The 23,897-nt window shown below is 39.9% G+C and overlaps 1 protein-coding gene across 1 annotated transcript; it reads left to right on the forward strand.

Moving 5' to 3' along the window:
• The first annotated feature begins 1,362 nt into the window (after positions 1–1,362).
• LOC132523070 (probable ATP-dependent RNA helicase DDX60) lies at positions 1,363–22,575 on the forward strand. Its single transcript, XM_060153636.1, has 9 exons — positions 1,363–1,609; positions 6,743–6,847; positions 7,637–7,778; positions 9,459–9,580; positions 14,928–15,075; positions 16,364–16,506; positions 18,631–18,782; positions 19,940–20,002; positions 21,847–22,575. The coding sequence occupies exons 1-9, from the start codon at positions 1,409–1,411 to the stop codon at positions 21,944–21,946; spliced, it is 1,176 nt and encodes a 391-aa protein (XP_060009619.1). The 5' UTR covers positions 1,363–1,408; the 3' UTR covers positions 21,947–22,575.
• The last annotated feature ends 1,322 nt before the right edge of the window (positions 22,576–23,897 follow it).

A 23,897-nucleotide genomic window follows, 5' to 3' on the forward strand; every position in this document is an offset into this window, starting at 1 on the left:
GCTTGGTGTTACATGACCTTGGGTGAGATCTCTAACCTGCCTGGTCCTTCTTTGCTATCTCCAGAATAGGGATGATAAGAACGGTCCCATGGCATTTGCAAGAATTCAATGAAGTGATTTGTAGGGAAGACACAGGTGCAAGGTGCTTGAGGACTCCCTCCTCGTCCAGCCCCTTTGCCCCTGAGTTTACGCCCTGGGGTTCTCTTTCATGCTTCTCTCGTCTTTGCCCCTGCTGTGCACTGTACTACCAAGCCGACTTTGTTATTCTCCTCCAGTGTTTTGATTTTGGCCTTGCAATTTCCATTTCCGCCGTCTTTCATCATACATTTTGAGCTTGTAGTCATTAAACAGTTTTCCTAATTTTCAGGTCTCCTGACTCCACTGTGTCCTGAACGCAGACGGTTTACCTGCTCAGGATCACTTGGTGAATATTTCTGCTACATCTATCAGCCAACATTACAGGTTTTATCCAAGTGCCCCCCCACCCCACTTCCTCACAGAACACTTCCTTTCTATTCCCTGATGGGCCTTGTTCCTACCCAATATAACATCCTTAGTTTTTCCTCCATTTTACCAACCCCTGTCCTTCGGAGTTCTCCTGCTGCTGCTGTTCTGGGCATGAACCCTCCCCCCATATCATCTTTGGGAATCTCTCATTTAGGGGTCTGGGGCCGGCGTCATGGATGGTGAACTTGGCAGTGGAAATGCCAAGGTTGGAGTCCTGGGTCTTTCACTTCTTGGCGTTTGCCTACAGTGACTTTCTTATTTCCCAAGCCCCAGTTACTCTACTGTAAAATGCAGACAATGATTACACTCTCCTCATAGGGTAGTGGTTGTAGGGTCTTTATAAAAAAGGTGTAAAGGACTTAGCACATTCTGAGCACTTACCGAAGGAGAACTAATATAACTTCTGTAAAGAGTTTGTTCTTAACTTCCTTTGTACAAGTAGCGTTTCTGAATTTTATCTCACTCTTGCATCTCCTCAGTTTGTGCACAATTTTTATGGTGATTTGTCACTCAGCACACATGTGTGTAGCGGAGAGAGAGAAAAGGGACAAAGGAGGGGGGTGGGAAGGAAGAGAGGAAGACTTGTAAGTTCAGCTGTAAGTGAACTGGAAACCAGGGTCTCGTCTTTTTTTCTTCTTGCTGTATATCATTATACAAATATCTAGCACAGTTTGGGGACTGAAATAAGCATATCAGGATGACGAATGTCTCATTTTCAGCTCTGTCTCAGCCACGGTGAATTTCCTGCCTGGCACCCAGTTGGATTTTAGTCTCAGTTCTGTAACGGTTGGACATCTTCACAGTGTACTTGCTCTAATGCAGTATAAAAGGCTCAGTTCTTATACTGTGATGGAGAAACTGTTCAGGAAAGATTTACTTTGTGCTTCTATTCTGTTTGCAGATGTCTGGACGGGCCGGACGACGAGGTCAAGACCTGGGGGGAGATGTGTATTTCTTTGATATTCCACTCCCTAAAATCGAAAAGCTCATCAAATCCAACGTCCCTGAACTGAGAGGGCAGTTCCCTCTCAGCATCTCCCTGATCCTGAGACTCATGCTTCTGGCTTCCAAGGCAGATGACCCCGAGGACGCTAAGGCAAAGGTACTGTGGGATGGTTTCTGGGGCTGAATCTCCATTACTGGCCGGGCTCGTTTTTACATCTGTAGTGATAGCTTCTTGGAGTCACCAGTCTTTAATGCTTGCTAGTGTCTTGGCTGGTAGAGAACTGGGGGTGGGTGGGGAGAGTAATAATTAGTTTTGTTGTCTCTGTCAATCATAGAATTTATGGCCAATGGGCATTTGGAGTTGCCCCCAGATTACTATTTTCACGTATGATAAACATTGCCCCATAGGAGTGAAGGGTGCTAGCTATGGATTTTAAAAGATCTCGGTTACAAAAAGATTTGTGTTTATGATTTTGTAATAAAAGAGTTTATTTTTCGTAAAAAAAGTAACCCAAGTTTATCAAAGAATATTTGGACAATGCAGAAAGTTGAAGGAAGAAAAAAAGCACCTACACCTAGTTTGACTCTCCAAAAACAGTCACATTCTCATTTTGCTATTTTTTTCCGTCATATTTCTAAGTGTAGGTGTGTATTTGGTTCCTTGCAAAGATATGTTTATATTTAGTTGGACTTGAGACTGTGGTTATAAACTTACCGTGAAGTTTTCTGCTGAGATAAATATTTTGAGTCTAATCCCACAATGAGAAATTTAAAATTCGTAATTAAATATTTGGTTTCATCTTTATGAAGATGCATTGTGAAAGGGACCCACTCCTCCCTGGGTTTGTATATTGATTCGCCTGCCCTCTAAATTGGATCCCGTTTGCCAAGGTGAGGATTCTTCCAGCACTTTTGTGATGAGCAGCCTCTTGTCATGTTGTTGACGCTCCTACAGACCAGGTGCCTATCATTTTAGACCAAAACTTCCCCATGTTTGAGTTCTTATCTTTTACCTCTATACAGGAGAGAAGCATATGTCTTCTTGCAAACTTTTTAATTTTTTTCAAAAAGGTTTTCTGAGTCGCTGGTCTTTGCCTTGGCCTGTGTGAGGAGCTCTCTCGGTAACCTTCACACATAAAAGACTCAAGTGTGGGCATAAATTTCTTGGAATATTCTTTTTACTTATCACATCAAGCTAGAATCACTTCACTGCCCTCTGGCATTTACTGTCATAGAGGAACAGACTCTTGAAATCTCCTCTAGAGGAACTGTGCTAATTCCTGTTTCCTTATAGTTTATTTCTTTCTGCCTATGTAATTATATGAGTATTTTAAAAAGTCTGTATATTTAAATTCTTTTCCCCAGGATTTTCTATCTTGTGTGTCTTTCCTTTTATGTTTTATTGATGTTTTAGTTATTACATGATGAAAACTTTCAGTCTTCATGCTCAAAAGTTTTTATCGCGATAAAATACATGTAACATTAAATTTGCCATCTTAACCGGTTTTAAGTGTACAGTTCAGTAGTGTTAAGAACCTTTGCATTGTGCAGGGCTCAGGTCATTCTGGAACTAAGAAAAGATTTCTTAAGTTAGATCTTTGATATTTGCTTCCGTTTTGATTTGTTCAGTTTCCAGAAAAAGTTATAACTTTTAAAATCAAAAGTCGTTTTCCTGTTCTCCGCTGTTGTTTTTCTTCATTATGAGAGAACACTTGAGTTTATCTCCTGCGTCTCTGATGCACTCTCTCAAGTTTCAGATCTACTCCTTAGGGACACCGTGTGGATGTTCATTCTGCTGCTGGACTTGTTTCCCCGAGATTGTGCACTGCTTCCGATGTCACCCTTTCATATCATAATAATGTATTATTTTTTAAATGTCTATTTATATTGTCCATTTACCTTATGCAGTTGTGCCTTGTTTCATAAGAGGTCGTATCTTTTGGCCTCCATTGAGGATGCCAAAGAATTTTTCCAAAATACGTTTTTCTAAAAAAAACCATTTTCATAGGTCAGATTACTTTTGAGTAGAAGCCAGTGTTCTTGTGATGGTCTGTAAGTTTCTACAGAGCCTGGTCCCATGATCCCTTGTTGGACTCACCACGTCCTGCTCTCCTACACGAGCCCACTACCTGCTCCACTGACAGTAGGCACGTAACACTCTGAGGGGCACGGCTTTGCTGTTTCTGCTGCTTCCAGAACCTTCCCCCAGATGTGTGCACAGTCTCACTCTTCCATCTTGTTCAGTTTCTTACTCTGCTGTTAGCCTGCTGCCACCATTCCTCCTGCACTGTCGATGGACCCCCGTCTGCCGTGCCGACTGTGACCCCTGCTCCTTTATACATAGCACACACCACGCCTTACACAGCTGCAAATCTCTGTCTCTGTCTATATCTACCATCTCTATCATGTTTATTTTCTCTATATTTCCCACTGGAATGTAAGCACCCTAGGCCAAAGTTGTTTTTTTGTCTTAATTCTTGGTACAGACACCCAATAAATAGTTGTAGCATGACTGAATAATTTTAGGAAGTTGGTCTCTTTTCTTAAAAGAACTGATCTCTTGTGGGTTTTTCTATTCTCTCACTTTTGAAGGAAAGTACATCCCTTCAAATCTGGTGGTTTGCCAAGAAAGAGGGTGCATGATTTTTCTTTTGGTTTCACTGTCTGCTCACTTCAGTGCTGTTTAAATACCCTTTTAAATGTGAAGCTAGATGAATAGCTTTTGGTCCAAACCTCAGCATTTAGCATATTTTCAAATTATGTAGCTTTCTGGACTGAAAGTTCATCTTCTGCCAATGTCACTGACAGACTGGTCCACAGATTGGTCCTGTGGAGGCCATTCGTCACCACGAACTGCAGTAGGCACCGCAGTCAGAACTCTTCCTGTCGTAATAAGACTTTAGTGACGTGGTCTGCATCTCCGGAGTTACAGTGAACCACCAGAGGTCGCTCACCCTGTACTACTCTGCTGTTTCCTGCCTGTTGCTCTAAATGTAGAGCCAGAGAGAGGAGAAGTTGTAGGAAAGGGCATTTTTGGCTCCCTGAAAACGTATCACCCCAAAGTAGAGGTGATGGATGGTACACCCCATCCCCTCCTTCCTTCTCCCTCCTTCCCTCCCTTTCCCTCTCCCTTCCTTCCTTCTCCCTCCCTCCCTCCCTGCCCCCTCTCTTCCTTCCTTCCTTCTCCCTCCTTCCCTCCCAGCCCCTCTCCCTTCCTTCTCCCCCCTTCCCTCCCTGCCCCTCTCCCTTCCGTCTCCCCGCTTCCCTCCTTGCCCCTCTCTCTCCCTTCCTTCCTTATCCCTCCCTCCCTCCCTGCCCCTCTCCCTTCCTTCCTCCCTCCTTCCCTCCCTCCCTCCCTCCCTGCCCCTCTCCCTTCCTCCCTCCTTCCCCCACTGCCCCTCTCCCTCCTTCCCCCACTGCCCCTCTCCCTTCCTTCCTTCTCCCTCCTTCCCTCCCAGCCCCTCTCCCTTCCTTCTCCCCCCTTCCCTCCCTGCCCCTCTCCCTTCCGTCTCCCCGCTTCCCTCCTTGCCCCTCTCTCTCCCTTCCTTCCTTATCCCTCCCTCCCTCCCTGCCCCTCTCCCTTCCTTCCTTCCTCCCTCCTTCCCTCCCTCCCTCCCTCCCTGCCCCTCTCCCTTCCTCCCTCCTTCCCCCACTGCCCCTCTCCCTCCTTCCCCCACTGCCCCTCTCCCTTCCTTCCTTCTCCCCACTTCCCTCCCTGTCCCTCTCCCTTCCTTCCTTCTCCCTCCTTCCCTCCCTGCCCCTCTCCCTTCCTTCCTTCTCCCTCCCTCCCTCCCTGCCCCTCTCCCTTCCTTCCTTCTCCCTCCTTCCCCCACTGCCCCTCTCCCTTCCTTCCTTCTCCCTCCTTCCCTCCCTGCCCCTCTCCCTTCCTTCCTTCTCCCTCCCTCCCTCCCTGCCCCTCTCCCTTCCTTCCTTCTCCCTTCTTCCCCCACTGCCCCTCTCCCTTCCTTCCTTTTCCCTCCTTCCCTCCCTGCCCCTCTCCCTTCCTTCCTTCTCCCTCCCTCCCTCCCTGCCCCTCTCCCTTCCTTCCTTCTCCCTCCTTCCCCCACTGCCCCTCTCCCTTCCTTCCTTCTCCCTCCTTCCCTCCCTGCCCCTCTCCCTTCCTTCCTTCTCCCTCCCTCCCTCCCTGCCCCTCTCCCTTCCTTCCTTCTCCCCCCTTCCCCCTGCCCCTCTCCCTTCCTTCCTTCTCCCTCCTAGTCCCCTGGCCTTACATTGACTAGAGATTCTTCCCAGGTACTATGAACTCTCAGGCCTAAAGGCAGCCACGTTTAATTTCGGTGATGTTGGGAAATTCTCCTTTTACTTGAACCTCATAAACGTTGTAGTGGGCAGTTGAAAGATATCTGAACTGTTACCTTGATGCTGTTTTACTATCTCAATATTTTTATTACTTTGACCTTAATCAACGTGATTCCATCGTTTTTGCAACGATACTGCAGGACATGGGATAATCTATCAATAATATCGTATTTTCTTCCAGAACAACCCAAGATTGTAAGCTCTTAAACTGGATCCACATATATTACCAGATTATTTGGCAACATGTTTCATTTCCAGTGATTCGGTTTTATATGTTCTGTTTTGTTAGGGGAAGGGCGTGCCATGTAAGAATATGGTAAAATGTGAAATTGCACTGAATCTTAGGTGGCTCTGCTATCTGTGGGGTAAAATGGATATTAGTAATATATATTTGATTGTTTTATATTCTTTTATGAGCTGGTCAGTCGGATGTGGCCACAGGAGGAGACAGACGAGAGGCTCAGGGAAACAACGTAGAAACTCAAGAGGTCCTAGAAATGCAGGCAGGGTGCACCATGCAGGGCTTCTCGAGACCCCAGGATGGTCGGGAGGCAAGAGACACGAGTGGAGGGAGAGGGCCCATGGGAAGGGCAAGGCATCTCAGAGTAAATAGTTTGGGACTGGGTAGTTGGAATCATTCGGGTGGGCTTGGTGGTCTCTATTTGCCTAGCACCTGGGGTGCTTTAGGACAGGGGAATATTGGCTTGGTGTGTGAGATTCAGGTAAGGCAGCAGGTGGGGCGTAAAGTCGGCATTGGTTGGTTTGTAGAGGAGAGCAAGCTTTGTCAAGTTGTTGTTACCTTTAGGAAGTAGCCCTGGGAGTATCAGTCTCTCCCCAGCCAGCAAGGTTTTTAAGATGCCAAAGCATCGTGATATGCAGGAAAAAATGTTAAATTCCAGTGCACCTCTCTTGTCATCCAGGAGTGTATTTCTCAGCAGGAGCACAGTGTGAATTAACATCCTCCTCTCCTCAGGTGCTGTCGGTGCTCAAGCACTCACTGATCTCCTTCAAGCAGCCCCGGGCGCTGGAGATGCTGAAACTGTACTTTCTGTTCTCCGTGCAATTCCTGGTCAAGGAGGTAGGACCGTGTTTGCCTTTTTGTGAGATAGGATCGGTACCATCTCTGTTTCTCATCATCTTGAACTAATTCCAGCCTTTCCAAGGTTATAGCCAAGGATTCCTACTACTTACAGTTGATTTAATTATCAAAGTGGGCCAGGTAATGAGTACTAATCTCTCTTATGTTGGTATTGTGGACTGAAAAAAAAAAAAAGCACAACCTGAAAGTTGAGAATTATGTTTTATTCGGTGGACATTCTTAGGACTTCAAGCAGGACATAGCATCTCAAATAACACTTGAGGGACTGCTCCCAAGAGGCAAGGGAGGAGCTAGGATATATAGGGGTTTTTGCAATAAAGACCAGGTAGTCAGAACTTCAGAAGATGACTGTTCATTAAAGAAAGCCAGACATCTCAAGTTAAGGAACTTAGCGCTTTTCTGTGTATGGGAAGATGCAAGAGTCTGGGCTCACTGGAATCATTCCTTTGACGTGCACCTCAGCGCTCTGGGGCCCGTGTCCTGTGCTTTCCCATCCTGAGTGTCCTCAGGTGCACCATTGCGGGGGCTGCAGTGGCTGAGGGCTTGATGGCAGGCATCCTGTCTCCCCCCTGAGCTCCCTCAGGCCCACCATCCAGGCTGCTGGAATGTGATGGCTCGGCGGCTGCAACACCCGTTGCTTACTGTCATGGCGGCCATGTTTTCGTTCTCAGGATTAAGTACTGTTTTAAACTGGCACTTCATAAGCTGTCTGTAATTAAGGTATGTGGTTGAGTTGAGTCAAACTAATAAATTATGTCTGTTCTTTAGGGCTATTTAGATCAAGAAGGTAATCCTACAGGCTTTGCTGGACTTGTGTCACATTTGCATTATCACGAGCCTTCCAATCTTGTTTTCGTCAGTTTTCTTGTAAGAGGCCTTTTCCATAATCTCTGTCAGCCAACCAGGAAAGGTAAGCTTGACGTTTCATACGTATGGTCTAAAAACAGCAAAGACGCTATAGTGAAGCTAACACTTCAGGAAATCTTTTTTTTTCTACAAAGAAAATGCAAGTTAATATTTAGATAATTTGGAGATACCAAATTAGATAAAATAAAGTTTTATATACCTACTAATATGGATTACATAGGAGAAAGCCATATTTTGTGGCAACTATTTAAAAATAACAACTTCTTATTAACTTGAGAGATGCCTTGATTCCAGGATTCAGAAATATTAATATATGATTTTTTGGTAAATATTTTTCTAATTAAATGTAATATATGCTCATGATAGAAAAAGGGTATAGGAAACCATCATGTTAAAAAAATATTCACTGTTGATATTTGTGAATATTTTCCTCCAATCATATTTTCTTTGAATATAATCCTATAGTGTATTTAAATAGCTGATATCATATTAGTTGCATGATCTAGAAACTTGTTTTCCCCCAGATTTGCTTTTGTCAAATTGTGTACATTTTTTGTGAATTCCATTTGTAAAGCCCATCTAATGTTTCATTTAATGCAGTTTTTTAAAAAGCCTTTGATTTTTATAACTAAACCATAGATCTTTAAACTATGTCCCTAAAAGAAATATTTCTGTCTCTGTGCTTAAGTTCGTTGTAGTTCCTGATGCCTGGTGATTTTCTTGCCTTTCACAGCATAACTTCGCTTTATCTTCCATTGTTAACTGGCAGGAACACTCTGTTTTACACAATGTCACTAGGCTCTGAATGTGCATTGTTCTGTGAAACAAGGATCCTCAGGAAGTTCTGTCTCCCAGAAGCTCTGTAAGAGGAGAAATAATTTCAGGCAACAAGAAGTGCAGTTGTGTTTATTGCTGTGTGTGTGTGTGTGTGTGTGTGTGTGTGTGTGTGTGTGTGTGTGTAGGGAGGTGTGTGCGGTTATAAACATGGAGACAGAAGCTTTATGAGGTAGATAATATGGACGTTGCTATTTTGTACATGAGGAAACAGAGAAGTTAGACAAATTGCCATGGTCACAAAACCTAAATATTGTAAGTCTTGAGCCAAGATTCGAATATGAGCAAGTTATTAAAGGTGGCACTTTTTAACACGACCATGTAACAGTCACGTGCTGTGGAGGATGGGAGTGAGTCAGGTTGATGGGATATATATATATATATAGTTGGAGTATAGTTGCTTTACCATGTTGTGTTGGGGTTGACAGTATATTAACATGAGTGGCAGGGAGGGGAGGGGAGGGGGCTGGGGGGTTATTTGTGGGTTAGTTTTGGAAACCCTTATGTGCTTGGCCGAGGAGATTGGATTTTGTTTATGAGGCATTGAGATGCGATCAGAGGCTTTTGAGGAGGTGAGGTCATGATCATTAAATGCTTAAGAAAACCAATCATAGACTAAAGAGGAAGGTCCCAGGTAAGGGGACAAGGGTCTTTGGTTGGAGTTACAAGAGTCTGAAGTAGAGGGGGAGCGGCAAGAAGGAAAAAGGAGGCACAGGTGTAAAACTGCCAGCAGAGATAGTCGTTCCCGAGTCGCTACACTTGTTACAAATTTCTAGTCTCCATGAAATAACATGCAATATAACATTCAATTTGTATTGTTCAATTGAAACATTAAAAATGGGATTAATGCACTTTTTATGTTTATGACAAGATATTTTATTTTGTATAGGCTCGAAACATTTTTCTCAAGATGTTATGGAAAAGCTAGTGTTAGTATTGGCAAATCTGTTTGGCAGAAAATATCTTCCAGCAAAGTTCCAAGATGCTACGCTCAAATTTTATCAATCCAAGGTAAAATTTATGATTCTGATAACATTAAATAATTAAGATAATTTAACAGATCCTACCGTAAATGATTCCACAGCAGAATTTTGTTAATATAGAGTTCATTTGTTTTATAGAAATAATTTCTTCTTCTATAATCAGTGTTATATTTAATCTGTAATTCACATTTCTCCTCTATAAATCTATCAAAAGATTAAATGCCTTGAGGAAAAATGGGATAAAAAGTTCTGCTCATGTTTTCTGTTGGATTGTATAAACGTGTAGCAATCAGTGGCTAAAGAAAAAAATGTACGTAATTATACATTAAATGAACTAATAGTTCCCATCATTGAATCTCTAGTTCTTTTAGCATCTTTTTACCTTGCACTAGGTCTATGGACAGGAAGCGTATACTGTAAACTATAATGTTCTCACTGAAAAAATATTAGAATAGTCATCTAAGAAATCATCCCTTGACACACAGACTGTTGTCCGATTTTATTTGCAATGACTTCTTTGATCATGATTCCCTGTCATTAAATCAGCATCAAATATTATTACTAATGTATTTCACTAGAATCTGAGAAAGTGGGAAGGGCTGGTTATTATACCAGATAACCTTGGTAAAGGTGACAAAGAAGAACAAAAAGAGAAGAGTTCATCTATATTGTCTAACATCACAATGTTAAGTTACCATTCTTAGCCCTCACAGAGTGTTCTCTAGACCAGTGAAAACAATTTTAGTCACTGACTTTTCATCTTCATATCTTTTTCATCACATGTACATTCTTGGACTATTATTTGTTTTGGTTAAATAAACTTGTTTTTCTTACAAAAGACAAGTCAGTATCTCTGTTCTTACACAGATGGTTATGATAGAAAAAAGTACAATAAAAAAAGATTTTGAGTGGAGGCCTCCTATTTCTCTCTCTTTTTTCCTTTAAAGATTATTAGAAATTTGAGCACTTCCAGGTGGGACATGCTAGGTGGCCATCACTCCTGTTGCAACAGAGAGCTGTGGAAGGGATGAGGATTATATTGGCTAAAATTATAAAATGGCAAGAACTTATCCAAGGTGTGATTGGACTCTCCAACCATGATTTTTCTCTCAAAGAACTTGTTGATTCTGGACGAGGTTGAAAGTTGTACTTAGCATATCCAGAGAGCCTCTCCTATGAGATAAAAAACACAACACAGCAATAAAGCTTTTAGTGATTCCATGGGGCTGGAGTGACAGACTAGACACTTGAGAGAGTGTTAACTCAGGACATTCACTGGGTCATATCTGCATGAAATGTCAGGGTGTTACACCAAATTTCTTGCAGTCTTGTAGCATTTACTAAATAAAAACCCACTAGAGGGAAGAGTTTGAATGTATTCATAGGCTTATATTATCCTCAAGGCATTTTTAAAGCCATCTAGGGCTGGAAGATATAAATGTAGGTTGTGAAGCTCTACAGGAATGACGTAGATCTTTGGGAATCTTTTAGGGCTGAGAAGACTGAGACCCACCAGCCTCATACTCAAAACCCAAGAGGGCTTAAGAGCAGAGATGCACCAGATGTAGACTGAGACTTACTAAAACTGGAAAACAGTATCAATCCACTTCAATCTCTACTTAGACTGAGGTGATCACATCTTCACTCACTTGGCCAAACACAAAATTGGGGAGCTCACTCCAGTGGAAGATAACATTGTTTGAAGTCTATCAGGTCCTTTTACAAACACTTCTGGTGAAAGAAAAATAAAACCTAAAAAAGTGAGTAAGCGAGAACATATGACCAATTAGCAGGAATGAAAGCAGGCAATAATAATCAACACGAAGATGATTCAGATATTGAAGTTAGAATATAAGGACTGCTCAAGAAAATGGGGGAAGAGATAGAATTGATGAAAGGATGGAGACTTTCACTAGATAATTACAAAATTGATGAGAATAGAGAATTTCACCAGGTAATTAATTGGACTGTCCAGAATTGAAAAATGTACTGTCTGATCAGAATATACATATCAGAAGTCAAAATCAGTGAGTTGACTGATAGCTCAATAAAAGGTATCTGAATTGTAGCACAGGGAGAAAAAAATGAAAATAAAAACAATAGCATATGAGAATGTGGATCACATTCAAAAGGTTTAATGTAATATAATGGCAATCCCAGAAGAAGAGGAGGGAGAAGAATGGCCGGAGGGTATTCAAAAATAATAGCTGGGAATTTTCCCAAGCTGATGAAAGACAGCACTCCATAGTTTCAAAAGATTAGTCAACTTCAAGAAGGATAAAGAAACATTAAACTAAAACTACTGAAAATCAAAAACAAAGAGAAAAACACAAATCAGCTAGAGCCGAAATAGACATTTCCTTGAAAAAAGCAATAATAAGATTGATAGCTGACTTTCTGACCAAAATAATGGAAGGTAGAAGAAAATGGGAATATAATTTTCACTCCACTCTGTTTATTTTTATGCATGAATGTGTACAGATACTGAGCGTATGTTTTAAACATAAGTTAAAACAGGTAAATATATTGTGATTGGTTTCATGACATATCAAGAGGATATGCATACCTTATTTTAAAAGTTTTTTTGAGGTATAAGTGATATATAAAAATGGCATACGTTTAATATACACATGTTAATGCGTTTGGACGTATGCATACACCTGTGATATCATTGCCACAACAAAGGCACTAAACATATCCACCATGGCCAAAATATTTCTTCTGGTTTTATTTAGTTAGTTAGTTAGGAATACTTACCATGAGATTTATCCTCTTAATGTAGTTTAAAGTACACAGTACTGTATCGTTAACATAGGTACTATGTTGTAGAGAAGATCTTACAGAAATTATTTAGCCTGCATAACAATAATTTATATTCAATGAAAAACAATTCCCTATTTCCACCTCCACCCAGCCCCTGACGACATTCTCTGCTTCTATGAGTATGACTGTTTTAGGTCCCCCATGTAAGTGGAATCATGCAGTGTTTGTCCTTCTGTGAGGCTTATTTTACTTAACATAATGTCCTCTAGGTACATCCATGTTGATCTCCTTTTTTAAGAATGAATAATATCCCACTGTATGTATGCAGCACACTTTCTTATTGATTCATCTTGCTGATACACACTTGGGTTGTTTGTATGTCTTGCCTGTTGTGAATAATGTTTCAGTGAATGTGGATGTACAGGTATCTCTTCAACATCCTGATTGCAACCCTTTTGGATATATACCCAGATGTGGAATTGCTGGATCATATGATAATTCTATTCTTAATTTTTTTAAAGAAAACTTTGTATGTTTTTCATAGTGGCTGCACCAATTTACATTCCCACCAACAGTGTACAAGGTTCGAATTTTTCTACGTTTAAAATTTTTCTTCAACCCTTATAATCTTGTTTTTTTTGATGATAGCCATTCTGACAGGTATGAGGTGCTATCTCATTGTGGTTTTGATCTGCATTTCCCTGATGATTAGTGATGCCAAGCAACTTTTAATATACATGATAGCAGTTTGTATGCCTTCTTTGAAGAAATGTCTTTTCAAGTCCTTTGCCCGTTTTTCTTTTGTTTTTTTTTTGTTTGTTTTGCTATGGAGTTGTACTAGATTCTTACGTATTTTGAATATTATCCCTTATCAGATGGTTGGTTTAGAAATATTTTCTCCCATTCCAGAAATGCCTTTTCACTCTGTTGATTATTTCTTTTGCTGTGCGGAAGGTTTTTAGTTTGATGTAGTCCCACTTGTTTATTTTCACTTGTGTTGCCTATACTTTTGATGTTACATTAAAAAATCATGGCCAAGACCAATGTCGCTATATTTTCTTTTATTAATTTTACAGTTTTAGGTCTTACATTTAAGTCTTTAAGCCGTTTTGAGTTTATTTTTATGTATAGCATATGGTAGGGGTCCAATTTCAATCTTTTACATGTATATATCATTTTGCCAATACCATTTTTGAAAAGACTATCCTTTCTCTATTGTGTGTTATTGGTACCTTTGTCAGATATATGCTGGTAATATATATATATGTGAAATATGTTTCTGGACCAGAAACACCGTAATTGCCTTAAAATTGAACAAACTCGTTTCATTTCTAAATACACATAAGACAAAAAATAAATAAAATGGAAATTATCAAATATTTTAGTTAAATGATAATGAAGAGTACATACAAATATAAGATGTGATTTATGCAATGATTAGAGGGACATTTATAGCCTTTATAACCACATCTTAGAAAAGAAGACAGGCTGAGAAAAAAATCAGTGATTTGACTTTTCAGCTTAAGGAGTTAGGAGAAAACAAAACAAAGCAAAATAAATAAAACAGAGTATCTAACCTAAGGGAAATACAAGAAAAAGAGTAATAAAATGAGAACAGAAATAAAGTAAATTGAGAACAATTGTAAAAAAAGGGAAATCAGCAAGGCCTAAGTTGCTTCTTTGTTAAGATTTATAATAAAAGTGATGAATACACAGCAAGACTCATTGACAAAGAAGGGAGAGAAAGCACAAATTACAATTATCAGGAAAGAAAATGAGACATTATTACAGATCTTATGTAGTACATCAAATGGAAAAAAACATTTGACTATTTGGACAAAATGGGCAAATTCCTAGAAAATGCAACTTTCTAAAACTAACCAAGGACTATATGAATAATTTCGTATCTGATAGCCATTAAAGAAATGTAACCAATTATTTTTTTTTAATTTCCCATTTAAAAAAACCCAGGTTCAGATGGCTTCAGTGGTGAACTTTTTTAAACATTTAAAGAATAACAGCAAATTTTCACAAACTCTTCTAGAGAATATAAAAAGAGGGAGCAAAACTTAAACTTAATATCAAAACTTGACAAGGACATTATAAAAAATTAGAGATGTATCTCTTATGAAAATATAGATAGAAGAATAATTAACAAAATATTAGAAGAATGAATCCAGTGGGGCTTTAAAGACCCTCACAATTGAGTGAGGTTTATTCCAGGCACAAAGGGGACTTTATATTGTTGCTTGCTTTCCAAACATGTCACTAGATTCTTTGAAATATTCACAAGTCTAATGTCATTTGAGGGCATACTTCTATTTAAAAGAGTTTTGATTAAGTAGCATGAAAGCAGATTTTTAAGAGCAAAGGTATTGGCTTTTATAACACAAATAGGAATAAAAAATGAATTTCACCTGAATTTCATAGATGAAAGAAAGGAACAGTTACATTACTGAATAGATAGATAACTATAGAATTATATTACATTGTTCTTTGCAGTTCTTCTAAACTTTCAGTTTTCAAGGATGGTACGTAGATCTCTCTGAAAAATATTTGGCCTCCAGTTTTTTGTTTTTGTTTTTTTTTTGATGACCTCCTTGATGATTTAGGTGTTTCTGGAGGATCTCCCTGAGGACTTCAAGGCTGCTCTAGATGAGTATAACACAAACGTGACAAAGGACTTTGCCTCTTTCCTACTGATTGTTTCCAAACTGGCTGATATGAAACAAGAACATCAGCTCCCATTGTCAAAAGTAGGTAAGTGTATCTTAGCTCCATTGTGGGACAGTTTAAAAAATAAATAATCTTGCCATAAGTATATTTTATCCCATAAGAAGAGTAGAGCCCGGGAAAGATCAGTCTGCCTTAGAATAAGGGGATCCTTTCTGCTCTCTCAAGGAAGGCGGTATGATTATTAGAATTAAGTAAAGGACAGTGGAGAATGACATTGAATAGAGTCATTTATAAACCATCTTGATTAAAGGTTGGGTTTGGGACAAGCCTGGAAAATGGAGTAAGGACACCTATGAGATGAGGAGAAACAAGAAGCGATTCTGTCACTTTTTCCTTGAGAGGAGCTGTGCATGGTGGTCATGAGCATAAACTCTCTGCATTATGACCTGAGTCCAAGCTCTGGCTCTGCTACTTGTTAGCAGTGGGACTTTGAGCAGGGGACTCCATAGTCCTGCCTCGATTTTCTCAACAGATAAATAAGGAGGATAACATTATCCACCTAGTTTGGGTGAGCTTTAAATAGTTAAGCCAATGTCTGTAACTTATCTCCAAACAGCACGTAGCACGTAGTCAACACTCCTGATCTTTGCTCTTACTTTTCATGAGCTATTGGCTGGAAATCTTCCGGGAGAAACTAAACTGGAAACGGTGACAGGGATACAGGGAAAGGGGTGAGCTCTGGGTAGCCATTTCCTGGTTTGGTAACATCCTCAGCTGGAAGAAGTCAGGGAGGAGGACCGTGTAGCTTTCTGGACAGTGTGAAAGCAGGAAGTAGACAGTGGCAGAGGGTGTGGCGAGCATCCAGAGGAGGAAGAAAAGGAACGGGAAGGTTCGGCCTCAGTCACAAACGAGAGCCGACTGTGAACGCGCCCTCCGGTGCTTTACAAAGGGAGGAATGGAAAACATACTTCTTCTCATACGCCATTTCCAAACCTGCTGATGGTGGCTGCTTGAATCAGCCTGTCTAGAAGGATTCTGCAGCCAAGTCTGAGTTCGGTGGGAAAAAGGACCAAGGTAATAACAACGATTCTGGGCTAAAAGAGGATACCATTTAAATTTAGTCTTTTATGACCTGTTGATCAAAGCAACTAAAATATAATACAAAATTTTATACCGTTGATAATAGTATTAATAACTAACATTTATTGAATGTATTCTATGCCAGGATGTGCTGCTTACTGTATGTGATCAGTCTTATTCAGTCTTCATTACAGTGTTGGTCCCCTTGGCCTCCTGGTCTAGAGCAGGTGTGTAAGGCTTGGCAGTCTGGCTTAATCTTCAAAGCTGATTTGTGCCCACCTCTTATGGCCAGATTTCTCAGGTCAAGAGTGTGAAGACTCACAACTTGTGTCTCACTTGATGAGCTGCAGGGAAGGAAGAATAGCCATTTCTCCGTTTGCCTGTCTCTCTGGGAACTCTGACGGCAGTTTGCTTCATCTAGAAACTTCAGACCATGTAAGTGGAAAACGAGGCTTGTAAGTAAAATGTCATTGAGAAAGAATTGGATTTATGCTTCCGGGCAGCTTAGCAAGGGCTTCAGATTCCCCAGATTGAATAGAGTTTCAGGTGTATCGACAGAAATACCCAGGAAAAGGTGCTCTGGAGGCCAGTTTGTCACCCTGGCCTGAGGAACCCTGTTCCATTATACAGAAATCCAGGATCACCACTTTTCTGGAGATCGGCAGAGGTTTGCTGTGAAAAGAGCACATAAAACTATCTTCAGGCTTTCCCAGTATTGCTGTAGATGCTGTAAATCCCATATATTCTGGATCGGTGGTGTCAGAAATGAAGTATAGAGAACTAGATACATTTCAGATATGCTGGATAACCCATTTGAATGTTGGAATAAACTTGTGGAAATTTAAGTGTAGTTGATTTACAATGTTGTGTTAATTTCTTGTGTATAGCAAAGTGATTCAGGTACACAGACACACACACACACACACATATATGCTTTTTCATATTCTTTTCCATTATGGTTCCTCACAGAATACTGAATATATTTCCCTGTGCCATACAGTAGGTCCTTGCTCTTTATCCATTCTCTATATAATAGTTTGCATCTGCTAATCCCAAACTCCCAAACCATCCCTCCTCTACCCCCTCCTCCCCTTTGGCAACAAGTCTGTTCTCTATGACTGTGTGTCTGTTTCTGTTTCATAGAGAGGTTCATTTGGGTCATATTTTAGATTCCACATATAAGTGATATCATCCGGTATTTGTCTTTCTCTTTCTGACTTTGCTTAATATGATAATCTCTAGGTCCATCTGTGTAGCTGCAAATTACATTATTTTATTCTTTTTTTATGGCTGAGTGGTATTCCATTGTGTATATGTACCACATTTGCTTTATCCAGTCATCTGTTGATGGACATTGAAGTTGCTTCCATGCCTTCGCTATTGTAAATAGTGCTGCTGTGAACGCTGGGGTGCATGTATCTTTTCGAATCATGGTTTTTGTCTTTTCTGGATATATGCCCAGGAGTGGGATCACTGGATCATATGGTACCTCTATTTTTAGTTTTTTGAGAAACCTCCACCCTGTTTTCAAAGAATTTTGAAAAACTGTATAGACCCTTGTGCATTTTAAATGGACGCATATATTTTTATCATATATTTAAATAGTTTCTAATGATACAGATTGCATTTTCAGATAAGTGTTGATATGTTAAAATAGAACCGTTGCATCATCCTTTTAAATGTATAAAATGGAATATAAATACTAAAGTGTTCTAACGCCCATAACTGGCAAGTTAAAAACAGTCAAGAATAACATTTTTAATGCTTTAAATTTTGATGCAGTTCTTTTCCTCTTGTGTTTAGACTCTGCATCCCCGCACATAATTTTACCTTACTTATCCACCAATTCCCCTTGATTGCAAATCTTCCAGACTTTCGGGGTCAAAGCGATTTTCTGGATCATAACGGAATAAGAATATTCTAAGGACTTTGAATAATAATAACTTTCTGAGCTACTCCCCAGTCATTTTAGAAAGTAGCTGTACCAGTGTGCACTCTCACTGGCCCTGCACTAGAGTTCCTGTTGACCCCATAGAGTTTTCAGAAAATCAGCAGACATGAAAAACTACTGATGTGCATTCTTCCTTTTCTTATTTTCCTTTTTCTTTCCCCTCCATCTTCCTCTCCTTCCCTTTTGTTCCAGTAATTGGGATCCAAAGATTGTCAGAGTTACTCAGTTTAAGCCTTCTTTCCAGACATGCAAGGCACCAGCTCCCTGACACTGTGTACAAAGGTATTTCCTGCACCAATTAGGATACTGATAAAATTTTAAGTTAGCTTTTCTTTCCTAGTGAGCCTTGCTATATTCTAGTGGACGGGTAGTTAAAATTTTTATTGTACGTTGTGAGGCAGTGATGTTCATCGGTGGAGCCAGGCCATCCTACTGTCCTACTTGGGACAGCACTACCTCAGTGTGGATGAGAGACACCCTCTTCCTTCACTGTGAAGAGTGTGCTTTCAACATGTTGATTCTAGGAAGGAACTATGAAGCACAATGTAAGAAATCATAAACTTTCTTTACACATAAATAGTAAATTAAGGAGAGCTCTATTTCTTCAGGTCACTCTGCGCACCATTGGCATTGATAGCACTCGGGCTCCTGTGCTGTGGCCACAGGAATTTGATCACCAAGGAAGAAGAATGCAGCTCAATGCTTATGTGCTCGATTTCTATAAACACGGTTCCTTGACAGGATTGGTCCAGGACAACAGGTGTGTTTTATCTGTCTCCGTCTCCATCTCCCTCCCCAGCCACCCCCAGCATCCCTGTCATCCCCAGCATCCCCATCTCTACCTCTACCTTTCTCTATCCTTTTCACCTCTACCTCTCTCTCTCTGTCATTTCCACCTCTGCCTCTACCTCTAGTTCTATTTCTATATCCGTCTTCATCTGCATCTTTACATCTAATAAATGAATGTAATGAATATTAGGCAAACACCTTCTTATAATTTCAAGTATAGGTTAATCATGCGAAACATACTGAAATTTTTTCTTACAGACTAAGGGCAAGAGAAAATACATTTGGTGGTATTGTTGTTCGTGTTTGACCAGCAAAATCTTGAGACTTAGGCTGACTCACTTGACATAAAGATTTACACTACAGTTACCAATATTTGCACATGTTCACAGATGTTTTTTATTTAGTACTATTTATTGATTATTATATATTTAAAAATGGATAACAATAACAAATAATGCCATGCTCTGCATCGTCTGACAGATGTATATGAAAAGAATATAATTCACACATCTGAGGACTGAGACTATGACAGTTGTTTTAACTCCTTGGCAGGGAAACCATTTTCAAAAACAGTGTGCAGAGATTTACTGGGAATGGAGAAATTGGCCCAGTCACTGAGCACATGGACGTGTGTGTGGGTGTGTTGGGGGAGGAGAATTCTGTCACACCATCGGGAATTCAGTGTGCATTTTAAATACATTTTGAACAATCTTTAGTGAATTCAAGTATTTAAAACTTCTGACCCTCTTGAGAAACACTGATCATTTTTGACAGTGGGACTCATTATTGTGAATAAAGTAGTTGTGATACCAGTGAGTAATTCACTTGGCCTTCTCTTTGACTCTCTGGTCCCATCCACGCTCCTGATCTTGACTTTGTGGCTTGGGTTTCTCCTAGAAGGTCAGCCTCCCATGTTCATTGATTATCTCTGGTTGTGAACTTGTGACTGGAGTTCATAATTGTCATTCTCACAGATTAAATCATGTGGGAGTCTTTGGTAGAAATGATTTTAGTAAATACATCTTGACAGACAAAAGTAATCCATTAATGACCAATCCAACATTTCAATATGAAATAAATTCTTTAATGTTTTTATACCATTAATTTTCAAAATGTTGTTTTGTTTAGGATAAATGAAGGAGCTGCTTATCAGTTGTTGAAAGATTTTTCCCTCACCATTAAATCTATAAGGTATGTTATACATTTTAAATAGTGATTTCATATTTTCTAATAATTTAATGATAATTTGAAAAATGTTGAGCTCATACTTAAAGGTGCCCCTGAGCCTCTTAGGTGCGAAGCATTTCAATTCCCCTGTGACTTTGCAGACCTTCTCCTCAACTGTTGCATTGTTTGTATAATAGAACTAATTCCAAAATCCATGAACTTTCACCTAGACCAGAGCCTCAGCCCAGGCACTTTAGACCAACAGGCAGCAGTATCCCAAAGCTTCAAGAATCCCTAGACCCTCATGTTCTCAGTTTCCACAACCAAGGTTTCCATTTTAGTTAATGATACATAAAAACATAGGCGGGAGGATGAGATCTGGGGACTGAGAACAAAAACCAGTGAGTTAGATGGTATGCGTCACATTATATCTCTTGAATATTGTTCAGGAGAAATGTCCAGGAGTCACAATTGTGAGTCTGTAACTAGGAGGAAATTCAGTATTGTGGGTACAGAGTTGGTCATTCTTTGCGGTAGGTCAATGAAAACACCAGGGGAAAACTGGATCTCTAGTGGAATCAAGGCAGATTACAAAAGGCTGATGAAAGGTCAGGTCCTGACTGTTCCCATTCCTTGATGAGCCCAGCTGCACTGTCCATTCTTGGATTTCCTCTCTCCATTCTCGTCACCTGTGTATCAGTTCCTTATTGCTGCTGTAACAAATGACCACAAACATAGTGTTTAAACCAACACATCTTTAGTGTCTTACAGTTCTGGAGGTCAGAGGTTCAAAATGGGTCTCACTGGGCTGAAATCAAGGTGTTGTCAAGGCTGCATTCCTTTCTGGAGCCTCTGGGACAATCTATTTGATTGTCCTTTCCAGCTTATAGATGCTTTGATTTTGGCCCCTTCTGTCTTCAAAGCCAGCATTGGGAGGCAGATTCTTATATCAGGTCACTCTGACATTCACTCTCTCCTGCCCCCTGTCTTCCACTTAGAATGACCTTTGTGACAACAGTGGGCCACCCAGATATCCAGGTTAATTTCCCCACCTCAAGGTCAGCCAATTAGCAACTTCAATTCCATTTACAGCCTTAATTCTCCTTTGCTATGTAACCTAAGGATTTATAAATTTCTAGGGATTAGGACATGGATGTCTTTGTGGGCCATTATTTTGTTTATCACACCCTGTTTTCTTAATTTTCTCATACATCTAGGTAAAGGGAGGATTGTTTTGCTTTTTGTAGAGGTAGTTGCCTGTGGGTTTAAGTATATACTGAAAAAAAAACCCCACAAAATGACTCCGTAAAAAAAAAATGTGGGGAAAAAGAAGGAGATTTGTGTTGCTATTATTGAAGGGAGGAGGGATCTGGTTACATGGGACTTGGTGGCCATTAAAATCCTCTTGGGGGCTTCCCTGGTGGCGCAGTGGTTGAGAGTCCACCTGCCAATGCAGGGGACACGGGTTTGCACCCCGGTCTGGGAAGATCCCACATGCCGCGGAGCGGCTGGGCCCATGAGCCATGGCCGCTGAGCCTGCGCGTCTGGAGCCTGTGCTCTGCAACGGGAGAGGCCACAGCGGTGAGAGGCCCGTGTACTGCAAAAAAAGAAAACAACAACAAAAATCCTCTTGGTAAAATACAGGGAGGGGAGCTGCATGGTGATTGTGTTGATTGATTGATTCGTTGACAGGATTTTTTTTGTTTTTTAGATAAATATGTTCCTTATGATTCTTTTCCTCATTTTGCTCACATTTCATCATCTAGTGGGATTTACTTAGTTCTACCTCCCTGGGGAAAGCCCTTCTTATGATACCGACTCTCAGTAGAATGGGTGAGTTTTATGTGTATCTATATTTCCATTTACAGTGTTTCTTTGCGTGAACTATGTGAAAATGAAGAGGACAACGTGGTCTTAGCATTTGAACAACTGAGTGAAACCTTTAATGAAAAATTTGAGAACATTTGAAAATGAAGTCTATCCAAACCAATTAAAAGATTGCCTTGGGCATTTTAAAAGTCATATTTTATGATTCTCATGCTTTTTGTTGGGAATACATATTTGATGAAGTAGAAAGGGAAGCAGTTTGGAGTCAGGGTTCTGATCAAACTTGCCCTGCTCTCCTGTGAGCATCCTTGGATGAATCACTTAGTATCTCTAAACCTTGGCTTCTTTGTATCGTTTAGTAACAATGGTTATGTCTCAGCTAGTCTGTAGATTGATTGAGAAATGCAAGGATTTTTATGAGATTGAAGAACAATGTTTGCTCTGTGAGGCCTAATCAAATATTACATTCTCAACAATTTTCTCCTCAATGTTATAATTTGTAAAAAGTCTATTAAGGCTAGAATAAACGATTACAGTATCCTGACATTGAATTATATTCTCTCTATTTAATTTAAATGTGATTCCATGACTTAGATATGGCTGTTGGAAGAGTACCTTTTAGTGAACTTAAACTACTTTTTATAAAACATGATGGGAGTTTGGTATAAATTCCATGGTGCTTTAAATAAAACATACCTGATGATTTGGCTTGATTTTAATTCTACATAAGTAACTGAAAAACCACGAACAAATAAAATGGGTTTAATCTATTTGCCGTTGGTCTCTTTGTGTTAAATTCACACGTCTTTCTATCCTCTTGCATACACATTTGCATTTTATAGAACATAGTTCATATATGGTCACTTTCCTGCCCCAGCCTAACCTCAGATTATCATTCTAGAACCTATTTTAGACCCTAAACTTGAACAGAGCAATTTTTCCTCAGGGCAAGGTCTGCTGTCTCCTACTATCAAGACGTCTTACTGAAAGATGATCCATTGTATGGCATTATTTATACACAGATTACATCGGCTTAGAAAACCCCTGTGGTTCATTTTGTCTGGAGATAGAAGAATACTCTTTTCTCTGGAACTGACCCATCCTTGCATGTGCCGTGTTAAGGGTCCCTCCTTTCTTTGGTGAAACCGATTTTCATTATTTTAAAACATGAAATACAACAATTTCTGAACACCCAGACATTTAGAAACGAAAGCAGTGTTTTTACTGCCCCTTAATCTCTACCAAACAGAACCCAACAACACAGTGAAAGGATCACACACCATGATTGAGTGGGATTTATCCCAGGAATACAAGGGTTCTTCAATATATGCAAATCAATCAGTGTGATACACCATATAAACAAATTAAGGAATAAAAGCCATATGATCATCTCAATAGATGCAAAAAAAACTTTTGACAAAATACAACACCCATTTATTATGAAAACTCTCCAGAAAATGGGCATAGAGGGAACCTACCTCAACATAATAAAGACCAGATATGACAAACCCACAGCAAACATCATTCTCAATGGAGAAAAACTGAAAGCATTTCCACTAAGATCAGGAACAAGACACGGATGTCCACTCTCGCCACTCTTAATTCAATATAGTTTTGCAAGTTCTAACCACGGCAATCAGAGAAGAAAAAGGAATAAAAGGAATACAAATTGGAAAAGAAGAAGTAAAACTACCACTGTTTGCAGATGACATGATACTGTACATAGAAAATCGTAAAGATGCCACCAGAAAACTACTAGAACTAATCAATGAATTTGATAATCTTGTAGGATACAAAATTGATGCACAGAAATCTTTGGCATTCCTATACACTAACAATGAAAATTCAGAATGAGAAATTAAGGAAACAATCCCATTTACCACCACAACAAAAAGAATAAAATACCTAGGAATAAACCTACCTAAGGAGGCAAAAGACTCAGGAAACTATAAAACACTGATGAAAGAAATCAAAGATGACATAAACAGATGGAGAAATATACCATGTTCTTGGTTTGGAAGAATCAATATTGTGAAAATGACTGTACTACCCAAAGCAAATCTACAGATTCAGTGCAATCCCTATCAAACTA

This window comes from Lagenorhynchus albirostris, chromosome 7 (genome assembly GCF_949774975.1).
Source record: "Lagenorhynchus albirostris chromosome 7, mLagAlb1.1, whole genome shotgun sequence".
In the NCBI taxonomy this organism is placed as follows: domain Eukaryota; kingdom Metazoa; phylum Chordata; class Mammalia; order Artiodactyla; family Delphinidae; genus Lagenorhynchus; species Lagenorhynchus albirostris.